This window comes from Bos indicus x Bos taurus, chromosome 13 (genome assembly GCF_003369695.1).
Source record: "Bos indicus x Bos taurus breed Angus x Brahman F1 hybrid chromosome 13, Bos_hybrid_MaternalHap_v2.0, whole genome shotgun sequence".
Lineage (NCBI taxonomy): Eukaryota > Metazoa > Chordata > Mammalia > Artiodactyla > Bovidae > Bos > Bos indicus x Bos taurus.
This window is the reverse complement of record NC_040088.1, coordinates 45700095-45722735: the sequence shown is the minus strand read 5'-3', so window position 1 is coordinate 45722735 and position 22641 is coordinate 45700095. Positions and strand designations below refer to the sequence as shown.

The 22641-nt window shown below is 45.2% G+C and overlaps 1 protein-coding gene across 1 annotated transcript in view; it reads left to right on the top strand.

Moving 5' to 3' along the window:
* The window catches only part of PCSK2 (proprotein convertase subtilisin/kexin type 2), a 240593-nt gene that overhangs the window by 122824 nt on the left and 95128 nt on the right, over positions 1-22641 (top strand). The window contains exons 3-5 of the mRNA XM_027559679.1: positions 8783-8896; positions 11075-11183; positions 16070-16107. Coding sequence (XP_027415480.1) covers positions 8783-8896; positions 11075-11183; positions 16070-16107 — 261 coding nt within the window. The remainder of the gene's footprint in view (positions 1-8782; positions 8897-11074; positions 11184-16069; positions 16108-22641) is intronic.

Here is a 22641-nt window from a genome sequence, read left to right as displayed (position 1 = left end):
AGGGATCCTAGGGACATCCTACCCAGCATCCTCTGTTTGGCCCATTAGCAGAAGTGGACCAGGTACCATCATCACTATGGAGGCTGTGCAGGGGAGGAAGTTTCTGGAAGCTGTGTGTTCTAGGTTCAGCTGCAGCCACTCCCTCCCAGCTGGGTGCCACAAGCACCTTCTCTGTGGGCCCTGCTGGCTTCTCTTCACTTCTTACCTCTGTACCTTTCCAGGAAGACGGAGCACTGAGTGGGCGAGTCATGTGTGAGGACACTTGGAGGGGCCGCAGCTGGCGTGGACAGGGCAGAGCCTTCGCCTCACTCCTCCTCCTCCCCGCTTATGACCTCCTGGGAGCCTTCTGTGTTAGCCTGAGGTCCTTCTGCCCTCCTGCAGTGGGAATCAGAGCCGACCACCTGGCCAGCAGACTCTGCATCAAGTCATTATGTGTGTAGCCAAAAACTATTAATATGCTAAAGCCACTGAGCCTTGCTTTGCTTCTTTTCCACATTTCTCAGGAGAACCTCATTGAAAGGGTCACATCATTGTGATCCCAGACAGCATTTAGGGGTTCCTGGCATCCTCAGAAAGTCATCTTCTCAACTGTACCTCAGTCTAACCAGCCCTGCCCCAACACCTGGCACAGCTCCTACCATCTTTTAATGTTATTTTTTGTAATAAAATCCCCGAAACCCAACTTGTGACATTCTCTGTGGAAAGAGAACGTCAAGAGGAAGATTGAGATCAAGACGTTACACACACCTTCCAGCTGTAGTTTACCTCCTACAGGCATTCCCATCTCTGGTCTCTGTCCTTGGCTCTGCTAGAAGCATCTTTTGATCCCTCCCTAATTACACTGACTTAGCTCAAAGTATATCTTGTATACACAGCTTTAGATGATAGATAGCAATTTGTTAATATCTTGTCACTGAGAGGCAGTGACTGGAACTGTGGCCGGAGGCACACAACCGTATCCTCTCTTCTCAATTGATCGCCTTCATTCTTGAAAGATGGGCAAACCTCTCTAAATGAGGGAAATCAATACCGTGCATTCAACCATCGTTATGGCTTAACTCCCTGTTCTTTGAAAAGTTAAGCCCTGTGATTTGCCTATAATTGGACTTGCAGAGAAGTCATACCTGCCTACTCAAGGAGGAAATTAAGCCGCCAGACTCTCTGAATGTTCTCTGCCGGCTCCCTGCCCCCACCTCGGGTGAAGGACACCCGTGGGTCAAGTCTTCCCTCCACAGTCCTCTGCCTCCAGATCTTGACAGCTAAGGCCAATGATGGGTGGAAAGCGATGAATTGGAATATCTGAGTTTATGTGGCCTCCCTCTTCCCTAATCTCCCACCTCATCCAGCAGTGATGGCCTTTCTGGGTTTCTTGTTTGATGAACTGTCTTCAGCTCCTTGGTTCAAACACAGAGCTAACATGCTGCCTCGGAAATTTACCGGGAGAGAGGTGGTTATGTGCATTTCCTGCAGGGGGTCTTCTGCAGTTAAGACACCCATGAGAATGACTTCAACTGGGTACTCTCGCCATGTTGAACTTGATTTGTCTTCCACTAGCTAAGAGCAGGAAGAGTGAATTAAAGACACGCTGAGCTGCTTTGAGGGGCTTCTCTGGTGGCTCACATGGTGAAGAATCTGCTTTCATTGCGGGAGACCTAGGTTCGACCCCTGGGTCAGGAAGATGCCCGGGAGAAAGGAATGGCAAACCACTCCAGTATTCTTGCGTGGAGAATTCCATGGACAGAGGAGCCAGGCAGCTACAGTCCATAGAGTTGCAAAGAGTTGGAGGTGGCCATCTTCATCCTATCCCTTTGTATCATTCCTCCATGGGTCCTTGTTCAGATTTCCTCTTCTTATAAAGGACACCAGCCATACTGGATAAAGGCTCACCTTAGTGACCTCATTTTAACAGAATTATCTAAGACATTGCCTCAAAAAAAAAAAAACAACCCAATCACATTCTGACACACTGGGGATTAGAGCACTGACATGTGACTTTTTTCAGGGGGTCATAATTCAACCTGTAACAGATCTGACTCATGGCTCCTCCTTTGGCTCCCTGCATGACTTTTCGTGCCTTCACTCCTAATCCCTCTTCTGCCCCAAGATTGTTGTGAAAATTATCTGAGATGATGTACGTAAAGGTCTGAAACACCTCCTGGCACACAGTCAGCTCAATCAGTGTGAGTGGGTACTAGGTTTCACGTCCATTTTACAGGTGAAAAAAACAGCCTCAAATATTTTCTGTAGCTTGCTTGAGATCTCATGATAGTGAACAGTAGGTATATCAGAGTCTCTAATTCACACCTGTCTGTCCCAAAGACCAGCTCTTGTCCACAATGCCACACAGCCTGTTCTTCCACGTTTTATATTCAATAAAAGTCAAGCTATATCGTTCTTCCCATGAGATGAAGACCAACTCAATACATTTCAATTCTCCCCAGCAGCTCAAAACTTAAAAGGACAGCCCCCCAGCATGGCTCTGGCATCTCATGCACCAGAAAGGAGGGTCCTTTCCCCACCCCAGGAGAGTCATGACAGATAATCAGGCCAGGGGCCAGAGGCTGGGAAGGGGTGGGGAGTGGGAAGAATATCCAGAATGCAGCAAATTGTCCAAAGAACACAGCTCTTAAAAATAAAAATTAAAACTCTCTTAATTTGTACAGTAAATTACCTAGCCTGTATCAGCTGATGATTGGGCACAATGTTTCTGGAAGAGCTATTTTTGTTTTGTCTGAACCTATCAGAAAAAGAAAGTCCTCAGCCTCCCCTCCCCCGCCTCCCAGCAAGCAACCTGAGATGAATAAGGAGAGATTTAATTTTTTGTAAGCAAATACAATGTATGTTCTTATGGGTTTGGGTTTGGTCTCCTACAGAGAGCACACCCTTGAAGTTGCTTAGTGTAGATGCACTTTGTCCCTCTCTCATCCGTAGTTCGATTTCGTTTCTCTGTGATGTGTCAGAACGGGGTCAAGAGACAAGAAGCGGGGGATAGAGGAGTCTAGCACACAGCTGCTCAAGCCCCGGGCTCTTAGGAATCACCTGGAAAGTTCAAGAGACATGGAGGCCAGGGCTGAGTCTACTGCTCTGTTCATCCAGGCTCGGAACCTCTGCTTCCTGCATCACTGATGCACCAGAGAATCAGGAGGGGATCTTGGAGTTTGGAGTCTCCCAGAGACCTCAGTCCAGGACACACGGCGTGGCCCTCTAGGAGTTCTTCAAGAACAGGTTCCCAGGCGGCACCCCAGGCCCCCAAAACAGAATAGCCATGTTAGGGTGTCTGAGGGCCACACATGCTCAGGTTCCCCACACTCTCATGCACTGTCAGTGAGCATGCAATTCAGTATAAGCTTTCCGGGGGTCGTTTGGCAGTAACTGCCTGATGAGAATTTAAAGTCCTACCCAGTGATGAGTTTATCCTGATGACATAGTCCATAAACATCACCACAGTGTGTGTGTGTGTGTGTGTGTGTGTGTGTGTGTGTGTGTCTCCATCCTCTTCTTATGAGGACACCAGCTGTACTCTATTAGGACCCAGGCTGCCCTCACCTGAACTAATCACATCTACAATGGCCCCGTCCCCAAACTCAATCACTTTCGGAGCTACCAGGGATGACAACTTCAACATGTCTTCTAGGGGACATAGGTCAACCTGTAATAGGCTCATTGGTAAAGAATCTGCCTGCCAGTGCAGAAGACACCAGAGACTTGAGTTCAGTTCCTGGGTCGGGAAGTTCCCCTGGAGGAGGGCATGGCAACCTACTCCAGTATTCATGCCTGGAGAATCCCATGGACAGAGGAGCCTGGTGGGCTATGGTCCATGGGGTCACAATATGTCGGACACAACTGAGCAACTGAACATGCCCATGACACAGAAAAGCGTAGTGTGACACAATCAATAGCATCACAGATCACAAACCAAGTGCCCTCAGCCCCACGTTAGTTCCATGTTTTATGGTTTTTCTTCACAGGCTCACTGCAAGCCTAGATGTTCTCCTACTCTTTGGAGGCAGATTCCTAGATTGCCCCCTTTCTCCTGGCCTCTCCCTTGCCCAGCACAGTCAGTGCTAATTATCAGCTATTTAATTATCAGCACAGCAGGGAAGTGATCCCCGCCCTGATCCTTGGGAAGTTATAGGCGGTGAAGGTCAGTCGTGTCTGACTCTCTGCGACCCCAGGGACTGTGACCTACCAGGCTCTTCCGTCCATGGGATTTTCCAGGCAAGAGTGCTGGAATGGATTGCCATTTCCTTCTCCAGGGGATCTTCCCGACCCAGGGATCGAACCCGGGTCTCCCGCAGTGCAGGCAGACGCTTTACCGTCTGAGCCACCAGGGAAGCCCATTTAATTATCAGCCCGGCAGGGAAGTGATCCCCGCCCCGATCCTTAGGAAGTTATACTCGGTGAAGGTCGACTATGTTCCATGCCTCAGGGAGAGGCTGTGTGCTTTAGCGGAAAGTTCACAGCATTTAGAACTGATCAACTTGGGTGACTGCCATGTTTTCAATTTTTGGCCAATGGTCTCTGAACCTTTGTTTCCTCAAGTTCCTTTGAAACTGAAAGTGTTAGTTGCTCAGTTGTGTCGGACTCTTTACAATCCCATGGACTGTAGCCCACCAGACTCCTTTCTCCATGGGATTCTCCAGGCAAGAATACCAAAGTGGTTTGCCATCCCTTCTCCAAGAGGTCTTTCCTACCCAGGGATCAAACCCTGGTCTCCTGCATAACAGGCAGATTCTTTGCCATCTGAGCCACCAGGGAAGATTAAATGTAGTGAAAGTACCTTGTTAATGCAACTTGTAAAAGAGTATGCCAACATGCAGGGATGTCTGCCTCACCCTAGTACCGTCTGTAACTAGCATATTGTAGATTCACAAAAATGTTTGTGGACTGAAAATCTCTTCATTGAGGGGAGACAAAAGGAAGGGAAGGCAGTAGGTGGAGTTGTTCCAGCAAAATCTGTGTTTGTACATGTTTCCAATTAAGGTTTAAAACCTGAACCTGAATCGTAGAATATCCATCTGTTCATTTGTAATAAAATAATACCCAGTAACACATACACCTGCTTTCTCATATTTTTTTATTTGTATAAATGTTTAAGTCAATGAACCAACTTGGGGGAGCATTCTAAAACTAAATACCGAAGCTAACTGTATGTTTTATATATATATGTATATACATTTTTTTTTTTTTTGAAAAGGCGAGAAGCCATGGTTAAGTTTTATGTGTGTCATTGATCCTACATCTAAGTGGTAATGAAGGGAATCATCTGTGAAAGGTTACAGTTCATAGGAGGAAGAAAAGAGAATAAAACTGGTCTTTTAGTTATAATGTGAGGGAAGATTATAGATGCTAGGAAATACTTCTCTGACATTAAGAGCTTTATCACACATAGAATTGTAACACTGAAACCTTCCCCAGAGGTCTTTAAAAATAGTTTATAACCTCATCTCTCTGCTCATGGCAATTTCACTTATAATAGAAAACAATTAAATGACCACTAAGAGGGAACTCGTTGTATAAGTTATGGTACATTCCCCTATGGAATGTTTAGGAAGCCATTAAAAATTGAAAGATGAGAGCTATGTAGCAATGTATTAAAATTCTTATGGTCAGATACTCAACAAAGAAAGAGTGCTCAATTTTATCAATGATGTGATTACTATTATGTAAAAATTAGGTTTAAATGCAAGTTAGGATTGAACAAGAACCAAAACACAAAAGTGACTGATGGCAGTATATGGTACCATTGTAGGGGAAACGCTGTTATCTAGTTTTTTGTGTAATAAGTGAAAATATATGTCTTAAAGGTGTTCATCCCTCTTGGAACTCTAACTGTGATCTTCACTGAGGACATGATTCAGAAAGCACTCTGCAATCTTAGGATTCTTGGTTTTTGATAACATAAGGTGCAAAACTATAGACCTCTCAAGTCATACTGTGGCGCTTCTGAGTTACAAGGAGGATGCTGTCCAGTAAGCATGGCATTCCAAAGCATCGCTGGTCTCCATTAAAAACTAATTTATGAAATTAAAAATTAATTTTATGGAAATGAAGTTAGACAGCCTTTTCATCTGAATGCACTTGGTCTGAGTTTGAAGTGACGTTGTGACAGCCATTCCTCTACTGTTATTCGAAAAGATGGAATCTGAGATAGTCTTCCTGTTCTCATGCTTCTGGGAACAACCTGCAGAGTTTTCCAACATAAGTCTATACGATGGGGCCACCGCCAACCAGGGGAGGCCAGGCAAGGTCCCCATCTGAGAGCAGAGCAGGTGAAGACTTGGGTGTGGAACCAAAATGGGTAGATGGGCACTCAGGGTGGGCAGGCAAGCTCCAGTTCCTGTACTGGAAATTCCAGTAACCAGAAGCTTTGAGAGGGGGCATTTGGTGGCTCTTTACAGGTTGAGAGTGTAGGGGAGGAAGAAACCTCCCTTGTGCTACTCACAGGTTCCCATGGCTGGCCTAATACTAAAATGGACTTGAGACAGATTAATGGAAGAAAAAGAAACAAAATTTAATTCATGCACATGGAGGTCTCATAGAATCCACAGGACCTAAGAAGTGGCCAAAGCAGGCAGCTTTTTTTAGACAAAGAAACAATAAATTTGTGAAGAATTGTCAGGACAAAGAAATTCAGGTTTGGAGTGCCCAATCTGTGAAGAATCTAAATAGAATTGAAGCTTGAGGTAGTAAATAAGGGCTTCCCAGAGTTTCAGTGGTAAAGAGATGCAGGTTCAATCCCTGGGTGGGGGAGATTGCTTGGAGTAGGAAATGGCAATCTGCTCCTCTATTCTAGCCTGGAGAATCCCATGGACAGAGGAGCCTGGCGGGCTACAGTCTGTGGGGTCACAATGAGTTGGATACAACTGAGTGACAAACACTTTCACCTTACTTTCAAGGGGTAGGGGTTAACTGTATCACAGGGAATGTCTCTTGTTGGACTCCCCACTCCCCAAAAAGAAGTCACAGAGCAAATGGCACACCCACTACTTCTCTACATGGACAGTTTCTTGCAGAATTGAGAATTTTTCTGGCGAATAAGCCCGGGCCTTCCTGTGTCCACGTGTGGAGCAGGAAAGTGAGGAACTGCTCAGCCGCAGCCTCCCTCACCTCCCAGGGCAGCAAGGAAGGGGAGGGTTTTCAGTCACGCCTATGGTCTCTCTATTCACCCCCTTCCAGCTTCACTCCTAACGTGGAGTCTTCTGTTTTCCCTCATCCCGTATCTGAGTTCATACGGTGTAGGCAACAGAAATTGATTCTGGATCATGTAAGTGAAAGTGAATCTGTTGGAAAGTGGTGCGGAGCTCACGGTCTGTGGGAGGCTGAAGGATTGGTCCTGGGGGGCTCCAGGCTGGGCTGTGGCTAACAGTGGCAAGGATCCTTTAGGGGGTGGGGTCTGGTGAGTGAGCTTCTGATATAAACACCCTCCAAGGGTCCTTTCTGCCCTCACACCATTTCCCCATGATGCAGACCCTGGAAGAGAGACACCCTCTGAGGCAGAGAGGCTTCGGTTCCTTTACAAGAGGTTGGTGCCTGGAATTTCACTCCCACAAACACAGAACCCAGTGGGCTTGAGGTCATCCCCCCAATATACTGGGGAACATGGCAGAAAGAGAAATGAACCTTTGGCAACAAAATATAATTGTAAAAAATTAACAGCATCCAGAACATACCCTTTTACCCATTTGCATAGTCCTGGAGCAGGTAGATGTTCAGCTACAGCTACTGCATGATGAGTTCGTTTTTGCCCAAGTGGAAAGAAAGCTTCCCTTTTGGGACAAAGCCCAGCTGTTGCCAGGAGCCTCCTCATTCAGCTCCTAAGTTTCATTTCCATCCAAGGGCTTGGGGTTCAATCTGACTGTCCCCAGATGAAGTGTCATCATTGCAAAGAGAGCACCAATTAATCTTTGAGGTTCCCTTACTCACCTTCTAGAACTTTGTTGTGGACTTACTGGCTTGTCGGGCAGGTTTTTCTTTTTTTCTTGTTTTGATGTTTCGTTTTGGCTGATTCCCAAATGTGATAGTACAGGACTGTCAATAAAAGTGGCTACTGTTGTTGCGGAAACCAGTACTGGAGAAACCATGCACCACACTCGGAGAGTTGGATAGTCAGGTTTATTACGCTGGCGGGCTTCCGGAAGAGTTAACACTCCAAGCTCTGAGCCCCGAACAAAGGGGTTACAGAGCTTTCTATACACAGACAGGCATGATTAAGCAGGTTTGCAGGGGCTAGGGCAATTGCAAAGAGCAGGACAAGGGTGAGTGAGATAAGCTCCAGTTCCTAGTATTCTGAGTCCCCACTTTCTGAGACCTATGTGATCCAGACTTTGTAAGGAGCAAGCTGGGTTACAGAGGCAGAAGGAGCAGGAGGTAAAATGTCTGTAAAATTTTAACTTTTCCTCTTCATTATGGTGCCTCCAGAAAACTAGGCTGTGATGGGTCCACCCCCTCCCTCTCTGAAATCACATTCATTCCCTTAATGCAAGTGTTTCATTGTTTTATTTCACCTAATGCCCCATACCACCTTATCTCCACCTAATTCTTATTCTCACAAAACTCCCTGAAGGCCATCCCCATGGCCTTTTTGTTCAAAGCAAACAATAGTAAATTATCTTAGGAAATAATCAGAAAGTAAGAGTGTTCATGAGATGAGCTCAGCTTCTACTGAGGGAATGAAAAAAAAAAACATTATATACAAACGGAATTTGAATTTGTGGAAATGAATTCTAGAAGAGGGGTGTTCGGCCAATAGTCAGGTAACACTCAGGCATTGTCATTCCAGGTAAAGAGGGCCTTGCAGCAGGAAGGATTCAACCGGAAAAAGCGAGGGTACAGAGACATCAACGAGATCGACATCAACGTGAATGATCCTCTTTTCACGAAGCAATGGTACCTGGTAAGCATCTCGGTCCCCTTCATAATGGTTCCCATCCTGGGACTTCAGACAAAAGATGCATTTCTATTTCCTCATTAGTCTGTGGGATGCTAGCCAGCGCCAGCTTGGGGGAACTTTTCTGTCCCCTCTGATCAGTATTGATTTTCCATCACCTTCCACACATCTCATTCTCTAATCGGCTTTCTTTCTGGAACTGCTAAACAGCCATAACCTTCTGGGTTCAAAGCAACTACCAAGAGCTGCTTGGTTTCTCCCAGACCAGTGTATAAGTGAAGACTTGCAGAAACATGTGAAAGTCAAGTCAACGTTCTGGGAGGAGTAACCAGGGCCTCAAAAGGTAGAGGACTGGGAGGCAAGGATGGGGCCACAGGTGTAAGAGAAAAGAGTGGGGTGACTTCACAAGGGACAAGCAAGAGAACTCAGAGACTAAAGTCGCAGGAGTACCACCTATTGGTGCTTCCTACAATAAAGGCAGTCAATTCAGTAGAGCTTAACTGATGTAGGATTCAAGGCACAGAATCCTAGTCTGTCTGGTGAAACGAATATATTTTCACAACCTATTTGGGTGGGTTGGGTTATGTTTAAAAGAGACGGGCTCACGTGCCTCCAAACCAACCCAAACCACAGAGTATATGGAATGGAAGGGGTGACTAATTTGTAAATGTTTGTAATTTATAAACAGCCCATTGTAGGAATGCATCACAATTTTTCCCTTGGAGTTTCAGAGCTGGACTATGCTCTAGGCTTCAGGGCAGGGAATTCTATAAATCCAGTCTGGGTAACTGAATGAGTTTATGTGTGTTAGGATTGCCTAGGTATCTTACAATAACAAACAACCCACAAATCAGAGTGGAATAACAACATCAAAGCTTGTTTCTCACTCACGTTATGCATCCAACACTTTGAAATCCCTTAGGTACCCAGGCTTCATCTTAGCTGCATCCCAATCCCTGGTTACAGGAGCAACTCAATGGCGGGAGAAAAGCAAATCACGCGCTGGCTCTTAAAGCTTCTGCCTGGACGTGATGAATGGCATGTAAACTCACATTCCATTGGCCAAAACCAGTCACATGGTTCTAACTTCCAGGGCATGAGGTGTCATCTTCACATGTGCTTAGGAGAAGAGTAGTCATTTCTATAAAGAGCGCTAATAAGAGTTGACTCATTGGAAAAGACTCTGATGGTGGGAGGGATTGGGGGCAGGAGAAGAAGGGGACGACAGAGGATGAGATGGCTGGAAGGCATCACCGACTGGATGGACATGAGTTTGAGTGAACTCCAGGAGTTGGTGATGGACAGGGAGGCCTGGCGTGCTGCGATTCATGGGGTCGCAAAGAGTCAGACACGACTGAGCGACTGAACTGAACTGAACTGAACTGAATGATATTTACATGTTTCAGCAGCATCATACCAGCTACTTGTCACTGTGGGCATCAGTCAATACCAGCTCTAACTTCCCTATTTTTTTTTTTAATGATTTATCTTTGAGAGAATCTCCGCAGGACAAAAATGCATAAGAAGAGGGTAGTAAACATATTTGTATGGAATTTTTCTTTTTTCCTTTTCTTTCTTTTTTGATTTTTTAAGGGGGAAGGCTTTTTTTTATTTCTTATATTAGAACTTGCACTAAAGGTAAGGCAGCTCTCTTTAATTCAGTTCAACAAATAATTTTAAGCGAGACTTGGTGTGGGGGTATTGAACTTAAAAGGTAAATAGAGCATGCTCCCTCTTGCAAAGGATATTATTATTTAGTGAGGAAATTATTCAATCAGAATAAAGCAAAACAATACGAACTAAATTCTGAAAGTGAGGAATAAATACAGAGCTACAAGAGTTGTGAGCACTTAATTCTAAACTGGGGAGGGTTTCTTGCAATGTTGGTCCTCAAGAGTTTAAAGATGATGATCCAGTAATGAGGTAGGGAGACAGAAATTGCATTTGAATATTTCCATGAGACAGAAAATACCGGTGTTCTGTGTATCAAAAAACAGAAGGAGCAGACTAGAAGAGGTAGATGGAGGGAACACCCCTAAGTCCTGTTTCATGGAAGACGTGACCTCTGATCTGGCCCTGAAATATCAGGTGGCTGCAGAGTGTGTCAAGCAAATACTTACCATCTGGTACTTTACCATCTACACCAAACTAATAAGAGCCTCTGCTTTGGCATTCCTGAACCAGATCAATACCGGGCAAGCTGATGGTACTCCCGGTCTCGACTTGAATGTGGCAGAAGCCTGGGAGCTGGGATACACAGGGAAAGGTGTTACCATTGGAATTATGGACGATGGTGAGTATTCCAAAAGCTTCATTCATCTGGAACCAAGTGTGTCTTTTGCATGTCTTTGGAACAGAAAAGATCCATCGTTTGGGAGTCAGAGGTAGGAGGGCCAGAGGCTGGGCATGGTCATGTATACTGTGCCGACATCCTCAGCCTCCTCACGTCAGTGATCCTCAAGCCCTTCACCAATATGTACTGAATTAATAAGTTTACATTTTTTTAATGAACAAATGAAAGTTGACAACCACTGAATTATAATTTCTCACTGGGGCCACTGGACTTCCCCTGGTGGCTCAGTGGTAAAGAATCCACCTGCCAATGCAAGAGACGTGGGTTCGATCCCTGGGTTGGGAAGATCTCCTGGGGAAGGAAATGGCAACCCACTCCCGCATTCTTGCCTGGGAAATCCCACAGATAGAGGAGCCTGGCAGGCTACAGTCCATGCAGGTCACAAAAGAGCCAGACAGGATTTAGCGACTCAACAACAGCAGCAACAAACACTGCTTATATCTCACCTTGAAACAGCTTCTAAACTGTTTATATTTACCACCTATGTCTCTAGATCCACACTGTTCAATGTAGTAGCCACTAGCCATATGTGGCTATTTACATTTAAGTTTTAATTAGAGTTTTAAATACAGTTTTAAATACAATTAAAAATTCAATTCCTCAATCACATTCACTTAATTTCAAGGTCTCAATAACCACATGGGGCTAGTGGCAATTCAGTTCCACTTCATTTCTATCATCACAGAAAGTTCCAGTAGGCAGTGTGGCTCTAGATCCCCAAAAGCATTTTGACTTTATTGCTGCTTTCAGAATGAGCCCTGGTAAAGCAAAGTGATCACAGTTTACTATTCTTGCCCCCCTGTAATGTTAATTCTATCCCACATGCCTGCCCGACAAAGATTTAGCGGAGCTTTATTTTTTATATATCATGATATGAAAGCCAAAGGGTTTGATGAACTGCTGTTTTTCTAACATGTGCCATTGGCTCTGCCAAGATTCTGGAGTACCTCTACCCTGCAGGCTTCTCATTGGGGATGCACTTTCACCTCTCATCAGCCGTCTGGATCCTCCATAAAAGCTCCGCTGGGCAGTACTGGTCCAATTACATATAAAGTCTGTACAGAAATGAAGCAATGGAGCCTTTCTCTTCTCAAGATCCTCAAAGAATATGATGTTCTCTAAAGCAAGCCTTTGAAGCAGGATTGATGGGAAACAAGGACAGACAGCGTGCTTAAAATCAGCGTGTCTTTGTGTGGGCTCAATTAAATATCGACATGAAAACAATGCCCAGTGCTTTCTGAGGTGTGAGATGTTTTGAAGTGGAGGCAAAAGCTTTCTCCAGTGGCCAAGGGCTTTCACAGGGAAAAAAAGGAGCTCTCACAAGAGTGAGTGTATGTGTATATGTGTACGCACACACTCATGCCACTGTGGGCAGCTTACCTGTTTTTCCTTCCTGATGCTTTGGCTCAGAAAGCACCACGGTTGAGGCCAGCTCACCTAGGAGAAAGATGCATGTAGGTTTGGGGGCAACCTGCCTAGATTATACTGGAATCACCATTTCATCACCAAGCATCTGGGGGATCAGAGCAGCACCCTTAAAAGGGGTCATAGGCAAGTGGTTTTGCTCTTACAAAACCTCCAAAGTCTCAACTGAACTGTTAACATTGTAACTAAGGATATGTACATGCAGCCCCTTGTTGATTCCCTGAGGGCTCCAGAACTGCCAGCAATTCCTGAGGATTTGGACTGTTGTAGAGAAGACTTTCAAACTAATGACAGGATACCAGTGATTTATGAACTAAAGTATAACCAAGTATTTGTCATTTGCGCACCATATTGCATCATGATGGTCTGGTGATGAGTCAGCGCCCCCTGTAGACTGCAAGCCTTAGGTGGCTGTTCAGCTCAGGTTCTGTGTCTAAATGGTCTGTTTTTCCAAGACCTGCGTAGCACCTGGCATTCATTGCTGAACATAAACCTGTGAATGAAAACAAGAATGAATCCATTAATAATACAAGAATTGAAAAATAAATAAGCTGATTAAGAAGATGTATTCAGTGTCTTCCGCCTCAAAAGATAATCAAATATACCAAAACATTGAAATACTATTTAATTACCATGTTATCGTTTTCATGCTTAGTTCATTATTATTTTTCTGGATCATGTCTGTCATCCTTAATCCATCTGTCAATAATCTTCCTCAGACCAAAGTCTGTGTCTGTTCTAACTTAACATTCAGTCTTCCACTTAACCTAATTAAAGATCCTTTATTTTAATTAGGCTAAATTTATCTTGTTTTAATTCTGATTTCCTTCGGTCTTCAAATTATCTCTGGGCTTTTCCCATCACAGAGATGAGACTATCACATCTTAGAAAATTCCTCTCCTAAGTAAATTGAATCATCAGAACAGGAAGCCATATTTTAAAAATTAACTGTTAGGGAAAAAAGAAACTTATTCTCTGCATGTGTGTGTATCTTTTCTTTTAAACTTATCTGTTTGTAACATGTTTTGCCTAACAACGAGTGCACAAAATGTTACCAATTTCAACAAACATATAGGACAATTTAATTTCAACACAACACTCTAAAACCAAGTTGCTGCTGTTGTTCAGTCGCTCAGTCATGTTGGACTTTTGTGATCCCATGGACTGCAGCACACCAGGCTTCCCTGTCCTTCACTATCTCCCAGAGTTTGCTTACATTCATGTCCATGGAGTCGGTGATGCCATCCAACCAACTCATCCTCTGCCACCCGTTTCTCTTCCTGCCCTCAGTCTTTCCCAGCATCAAGGTCCTTTCTAATGAGTCAGCTCTTTGCCTCAGGTGGCCAAAATATTGGAACTGCAGCTTCAGCGTCAGTCCTTTCAATAAATATTCAGGACTGATTTCCTTTAGGATTGACTGATTTGATCTCCTTGCCGTCCAAGGGACTCTCAAGAGTCTCCTCTAACACCACAGTTCAAAAGTATCAATTCTTTGGCATTATAGTCCAACTCTCACATCCATTCATGACTACTGCAAAAACCATAGCTTTGACTAGATGGACCTTTGTCAGCAAAGTGATGTCTCTGCTTTTTAATATGCTGTCTAGGTTTGTCATAGCTTTTCTCCCAAGGAGAAAGCATCTTTTCATTTCATGGCTGCAGTCACTGTCTGCAGTGATTTTGGAGCTCAAGAAAATAAAGCCTGTAGACTTTTTGAATTATTTCTTCTTTCTGCACCATCCACAAAACTCTAGTAATGTGGTCAATGAAAGTACTGATGAGGATGCAAGGAATATAATTGGTTACGTGTTTACTGCAAGCTAAACACTTTCAGTGAACTGGCTCCGACCTCGAAAACTGCTTTTCGAGGAGAACAGTACTTCCGTTTCAAAGATGAGGAAGCTGAGACTCAGAGAATCTATGCAGCCAGAGTCACACAAACATTTCGGTGCCTGAGCCCGGATAGAACTGGATCTGGAAGCCTGTGCTTATCCCCAGCTCCATCCCACAGCCTACACTGACATCTCTGAATCAGGGTTGAGAACAAGGGTCTTAAACTTTAAAAATATTAGCCTTTTTATCTTCCTCCCCCATCTTCCTGCAGTTTTGGGGAGCAGGGTAAAGGAGGTGAAAGAGAAGGGCCTGGCTATCGTCTCCCAAACTGTAGAAAGCAGAGTAACATCAGCAGTTGCTTCTGATGTGAAAACATCAGTAGATCAGTGACTCCCAGTCCAGGAATTACTTGTGCAACCAGAAAAAAAAAAGGAAAACTTCCTTTTAAAAATACAATATTTGGATGCAAGTTCTTTTTTGCAGGACAAAGCTACAATGTGGCCCGGCCTTGTTATGCATGCAGCAAAGATGACTGACACTTAATCATGATCAAGACTTAATGATGCCTCTGGCTTGCAAATATTGCAACCCAATAGAGTTACTGACGCCTCTGGAATAAGACGACACTGTTTTCACCCCTACCAGGTTGAGAAGAATGCAAGCACAGAGAAGCCAAGTACCTTGCCTGAAGTCACTCAGCCAGTCAGCAGCATGGTTGGGATTAAAACTCTGGTCTTTGACTCCAAAGACTACACTCATAACCATACTAGGTAGCGCAGGAACCCAGCCAATTTCTGAGAGGGCTGGATGCTCTGATGTTGTTGCTGCTTTTCAGTGATTAGATACTACAGACCTGGATGAGAGCTTTGCAGTTTGCCCTTTGAAGTTCCTCAGTGCTTTCTGAGATCTACATGTTGATGGATCCCAGCAGCATCAGGGACCATAATCCTACTGTTGCAATGACCCTGGACAAGATAGGCCGCATGCGGGAGAAAGCACAGGACTCCCACCAGAAGATTCATGGTCTCAGGCCCCCTGGAAAGCTTTCTGCAAAAACAAGAACCAGTTCCCACCTGGGACACCTCCAGGAAGCCACTTGCCCTTTGCCTAATGGCTTTTCTCGCCAAGCCATGTTTCTCTTGTTATTTCCGTGCCTGGCAATGCTCTCCTAATCCACTGCTGTCTGAGCCCTGTTAAATAATCATCGCTTTTCCTCCCCAGGGCAGGCTTCACTTCAGAAGAAATGCCAGCTGATGCTTTAGAAATGTCAGCACTTCCACAAATCTCTCTTAGATCACTTCTCTGATGAGACGTCCATCAGAAGTGTTATGCTAGGGCCCTGAGCTGTAACTGGCTTCACTCCTCTGACACATCTGGTGGCCACTGGCTCTGCATCTGGGGTGTGGGGGTGGGCAGTGCCCTCCCCCAGGGGTACCTGAGGCGGGGGCCCAGTGCTCACCCCCTCCCCATCTTCTGATGCCCACACAGAAGGTGACTTCTTGAGCAGGTCTCCTGAGGACGCGTGGCAGGTATTAACCCTCTGTTCCTGTGCTCTTGTCTTTTCACAGGAATTGACTATCTCCACCCGGACCTGGCCTCGAACTACGTAAGTGTAAGCTGCCCTGTGTGGGGAATCGCGCGTGTCCTAAATGCTCTGGTGCCCCTGGTGGTGGGAGGACACACGCACACACACACATCTGCCTGCACATAGGCCACACCCAGGGCACACAGGTACCCTGCACATGCACGCATACCAGATGGCCCATCTTATGGAAGCTGAAGCTTGTGTCAAAGACAGACGAGGCGTGGGGCCTGGACCAGGCAAAGGTGAGTGACTTTGGAGAGCAAAAGAAGGAACTGAGGTCTGAAAGGACAAAGTGTCAAGAAAGAAAAGGTAAAGGGAGCAGGGACAGAGCCTTGGCAAAGTTTAAAATCAGCTCCAGCTGAGGACATTGACTGGAGGGTGGAAATGAGCCATTTGGGTTCTTGCTGGACAAAACCTATGGCAAAAAGCCCAAAGGGCAGCAACTTGCACAAAACCCACAGCTTTATGAGAGCAAGCATGCCACCTTCTTAAGATTATCTTTGTCCTGATGACTTTCCCCACAAATTCAAATATGGCATATTGCTTCCCTTGACAGAGGAGAAATATTAACAGGGAATCACAGTAAATGTCTGGGCTCTGACTTTTGATCCAGCAAGTCACCTACTGATTCCTGATAAGATCTGCAAACCCTTTAAACTTAAGTGATCAGTTTACTATAACCCCAGGGAGTATACCATTAAAGCATCAGTGTAGTCACTCAAAATAACCCAAACTATTACTAAGCTATATTTCTCCTACAACTTCCAGATCTAGGTACTTTTTTTTTAGTATTTTGTTTGCTGAAAAGACTCATATATTTAGAGAATATAGATTTAAATAGAGGAAAGATGATTAACAAGAAGTATTTGGGGATCCACGTTCTTCCTGGAACGTGTGAGTGTCCACACTGCAAAACAAGAAGGGAGATTTTACATGCGTGTGGTGGACAGGAAATTAGGAAGCAGAACACAGACATGCTGGGTTTCTATTGATCTCATGGGTCTTATAAACCTAGAAGAGTGTACATTGGGCTGAGCATCTTTTTTAATGGAAAAAAAAAAAGTTAAATTAATCATTGGCGTTGTCCAGCCAATGTGCCTCCAGAGAGAAACAACAGGCATCAATCCAAATCTCACTGGATGAATGAGAATCCACTCTGCTAGATCAGGCAATAAAGAACTTGGACTTCCCTGGTGGTCCAGTTGCAAAGACTTCACCTTCCAACACGAGGGGTGTAGGTTCGATTCCCTGGTCAGAGAGCTAAGACCCCACGTGCCTTGGGGTCAAAAAACCGAAAGGTAAAACAGAAACAATAATGTAACAAATTCAGTAAAGACTTTAAAAAATAGACCAAAAAAAGGAAAGAACAGTCTAGGAGCTGTTTCAATAGATTCAGACTCCCAGCCATCTGCAGAGTCTAAGGACAGCAGGTGCTCGTCCTCTCAGGCCTCCCTGCTGGCACATGGAGCCACTGCCTGGCTGTTCCTCTGCTTCCTTAGAGGGACCGCCCTACGCAGGGCCTTGTCTGTCTCCTTGAAAGCCCCATGTGTGCATTCACATGTCCAGCTCTTCTCGACTCCATGGACTGTAGTCCGCCAGACTCCTCAGTCCATGGACTTTTCCAGGCAAGAATACTGGAGTGGGTTGCCATTTCTTCCTCCAGGGGATCTTCCCCACCCAGGGATGGAGACATCTCTTGCATCTCCAGCATTGACAGGCAGATTTCTTACCACTTTTGCCACCTGGATTACTCCAAAGCCCTGCCTCCCCCAGAAATGCAGAACCATGGAGAGTTTGCCAAGAAGAGGTGGGGAGATGCATGTGCCTCGTTTTCTCCCAGGTTCTGATCTTGGAAGCCCTTCCTTGCAGAGAAATGGTAGGGAAACCAGTTGCAGGCGGAGGTTCGGCCTCAGGGCTGCCCTTGCAACTGAGGCACTTCTAGTTTCCTCCCTGAATGAATTCCTCTTGCAACCTGTAGAGCATCACTGTGGAGTGGCTGCCAGTCAGGCTGGACAGTGGGCAGCACATGCCTCTCTCTTTCTAAGGCTACTTACTGCCCTTACTGGAGATTGACCTGGCCACCCCTGCCCAGCCCAGGTGTTTCTGTGACAGCTGTTCCCAACACCAGTCACCAGACAAAAAAGAGATAGTAATTCAACACCAGTCACCAGATTAAAAAGAGACAGTAATTCAAGTGGGAAAAAAATTCTTCCGGGGCTCTGGTGAATGGTAGGTATAATGCCAGTGGACAGTGTCATTCACCTGCCAAAAACCCTCATCTGAATCAGGAAAGTGAAAGATACACATTGAAGGGTGTCAGCTCCCCTCAAATCTGCAATATCAGAACACATCTGAAAAGTCTATGAGTTCTTTGAGTGCCATTTTCTTTTTTCCTTTTCTTTCCTTTGTTTCTTTCCAAAACAAATGTTTATAAATTAAAAAAAAAAATGTCCTCTATAGAACATGCGGAAAAACATAAAACAGATTCAGAACTAGCTATATCACCATTCTTAACATTTTGACATATTTTGGACTTCATTTCTATGTGTATATTTCTAATAAAACTGGGCTCTTGTTGCATATACAGTATCCCCCCTGCCATGTGTTATGTCATGATATTTTTATATTATCAAATAATCTTCAAAGCCTGATTATAGAAGCTATACAGTATTGCCTCATGTGATAATTTACTTAAACTCTGCCATCCCCAATAATTGGACAACTAGGTTGCCTCCAATGGGCATCTCACTCTGAGAGAGGTAGTGACAGATGGTGACAAGGGTGGTTGAGGGTCTCCAAACCACAACAGGCTAAGGAGAGTGAAAAGAATTGGGAAAACACACACACACACACAACTTAAGAAGCACATTAAATACGTTTTCAAATATTTCCAGTTCTCTAGAATGGATGAGGCATTCAACCTGTTCAGTAGTTTCTCCCATGGAAATACCCACCAATGAGTGACCACTGCAGGAGGATTTTAGTTCAGTTAAAGCAAAAACTAATGATTAAGGAATAAATAAAAAGCATTAGCTCTCCCAGGAAGTAATGAGCTCTCCTTACCTGAGAATGTTCATGAAGAGCATTGATGGCCATTTGGCAGGGTTGTTGAAGAAATGACTTAAACAAATGACATCTAAGACCCAAATGGAAACGGTGAGCTCTGGACAGAACCGCATGATTCAACAACTTCCAACCAGAGGAAGGGTCCATGTCTTCAGCACTCACCAAAACGCTTTTAACTTTATGAAGTGAGTATGTCTAACTATACTATGCCTTTGAAAATGTCCTCTGTCTTTGGTAGAAGTGAGAAAACTGAACACCCAAATAGCCCATCCTTAACTCCTCAGCGGAAAACTTGAACCAGCTAGTTTTCACCAGTCATGCGTCTCCTTTACCCTGGGTAGAGTTGAGAGTGACAACTTTAAAGCTACTTTAAAGCAACTTTAAAGCTGCCAGATTTATCTTCTTTATTTTTAATTAAAAATTTTACACTACAATTAACAGAATGAGGATGGCAAGTGGAGTAGACCTGCCCAAGAGGGCAGTGAAGTCAGTGGATGGTGATAAACTCAAAAATTGTTTGAGCAAAGGATTAACAGGCAGCTTCACACCTTGTTAGGTGACTTAATGGCTTGGATTCAAGAGCTAGCCAGTGCTCTTCTAGAGAAATGTACTAACTTTGGGAAAGTCCACGTTTGGGTTCCGGCCAAAGCAGACCTGAGACAAGGGTTTGAGGGCAAGTGTTTTATTTGGGAGGTGACCTTAGGAAGCAAGATGAGAGGCAGGCGGAATGAGATGGGAGAGGGAAGGCAGCGGCAGGAGGTGCATTTCAAGCAAGTCACCATGGCAAACCAGCCGGAACTTAATCCCACTGGGGCATCTGTGAGCACATGCTGGGCACCAGAGTTCTCCCACACGGGATGGGACACCTGGAAGCTGGGGTGTTTATACTGCAGCTCCCATTAGTCACTGCTGAGGGCTTCTCCCAGGGGACATTAAGACCCCAGCACCTCTGCCCTCCCCAACATCTCGAGAAGAGCCCTCCACAAACAGAAGTGGGAACAGGCAGCTGGAGCCCATCAAGTGTGTGGAAACGACAGGCTGGGTCCTGGCAACATCTGTCTGAGGGACGGTGACTTGGCAACTTATTAAAGGTTAAAATAAACAGAAACGTGCTCAGTGAGAAGTAAAAGCCCCTATCAGAGGCTCTTAGACAAAAGGACAAAAACTTCTTCATAATCAAGCCAAGAAAAACATTTCCCAGAGCAGAATTATTATCAAAGCTTGTTTATTCTGCACATTAAAAGACAAGACTCAAGGTAGGCTGGTCGTCCAGCATTCTTTCCATTTAAACTGAGAATTTGAATCCTCTGAAAACTGCAAATTAATATACAAATGTAAGTCACTAGTGTTAATTTAATTCAACAACTCCACCCTGAATCTGTTGAGTGTTAGGAGCAAGAAATGATAGCAGCCACTTCCACTGTTGCTCTGTTGTTCTATGATTGAATTTAACCTGAGGATCCACTCTCCCTGGTAAACGCTCACTATTCCAAATAAATAAATTCTCTCTCTTCATCTCAATAGTAACAACATGAAATGAGTCTTGGCCAAGTCCCTATTTCAGACCAAGCTGAAATCAGTGTTCCTTTACCCAGCCTCTCTGGAGAAACAGTCTGGATATGGGCTCCAACTCAATCAGATGGCCATACATTGGACCCACTGTGGGTGAACCCTGAGGAAGAGAAACCAGACACAGGTTCTTCAGAGGAGCCTGTGGTCTGTAATGACATAGGCCCGGGGCATGACTTGCAGGTGAGGGGTGGGCAGGCAGCGGGGGTCACTGTCTTTGTGCTGGGTGGTCCCCTGCAGCAATGATCACGTGTTCACGGTGCAGGTCCAAGCCTGGGGTCCTCCCAGGCCTGCAGAATAGAGGGAGACTTTTGTTCAAGGACAGGCAGGTGTGACCGAGATGGCAGCTTTCAAGGTGTGGGACAGGTGAAGCCGAGCATCTCCCGCTTTGTTCCCAAGCCCGCTCTGCTGAAGCTGATGGGGTGAAGCAAAGGCTGGCAGCTCTGTAAAATCCAGAGAGGGCCTCCGTCTGTGGTGGGGGTTTTCTCAGAGGCAGACTGAAACAAAGACTTGAAGGCAAGTAGTTTACCAGGGAGGAGACCCCAGTGGGTGTCAGCCAGTTCTCCCCAGATTGCCCGCCACCCACACAGAACAGGGCCAGGCAGGGCGTGGGGCTGACACTGGCGGAGCGGCCAGCACACCCCCAGGGCCAGTGTGGAAACTGAGTGAACCCTGAGCGTGACTCCCAGCTTCCCGGCTCACAGACGTGCAACCTTAGACTCACCATGTAAACCTCTGTGAACTTTAATTTCCTATCAGGTGTGCTGTGAGGTATCGTGAAAGACTGTGTGTGTATCTCCTGATAGATAATGTGTGTGCTCAGTCACTCAGTCGTGTCCAACTCTTTGCAACCACATGGACTGTAGCCCTCCAGGCTCCTTTGTCCGTGGGAGTTCCCAAGTAAGAATACTGGAGTGGATTGCCATTTCCTTCTCCAGGGGAACTTCCCAACCTCGGGATCAAACTCGAGTATCCTGCATTGCAGGTGGATTCTTTACCACTGAGCCATCTGGGAAGCCCCTGAAAGATAACAGATGCTCAATAAACATCCATTTCTTTCTGAAGAAAGTTGAGATGACACAGGCAGCCTGTCCCGATGGAGAAACAGGGACATGAGCTTAGTGTTATCAAAAGAGAAAACAGGGTACCTCCAGACTCCGTGTAAGACTGTGAGGCTACGAAAGCAGAGACTGAAAGGTGAAGGTTACCCAAGTCAATCTCAAAAATGGATTTGAAAAAGAACATCCAAGACAACAGAAGAAACAGGGAGAGAGGACCCTTTGCTTGAAGCCAAGATGGAAGGAAGAGGTCCCACTGACATATTAGGGTCATTTTATGCAGCAGCTCTACAGTTTCCCATGCTAGACTCTCTTCCAGGTCCTCTCACAGTCACTGAAGCCATCCCAGCCTAAGAGAAAACAGATTTGTCTGGCCCCATCCCAGACCTACAGGAATAAAATCTCTAGGAATAAAAAAGCCTCATCACATGTATTTCTTTGACAATATTCCCAGATTTTGAGTGCTGAAGAACTGATGCTTTTGATCTGTAGTGTTGGAGGAAACTCTTGAGAGTCCCTGGGACTGCAAGGAGATCCAACCAGTCAATCTCAAAGGAAATCAACCCTGAATATTCATTGGAAGGACTGATGCTGAAGCTGAAACTCCAATACTTTCGCCACCTGATGCAAAGAGTTGACTCATTGGAAAAAACCTTGATGCTGGGAAAGATTGAAGGCAGGAGGAGAAGGGGATGACAGAGGATGAGATGGTTGGATGGCATCATCGACTCAATGGACATGAGTTTGAGCAAGCTCCGGGAGATGGTGAAGGACAGGGAAGCCTGATGTGCTGCAGTCCACGGGGTGGCAAAGAGACATGATGACTAAACAACAACCAGATTCTGATGGTTCACTTCATCAT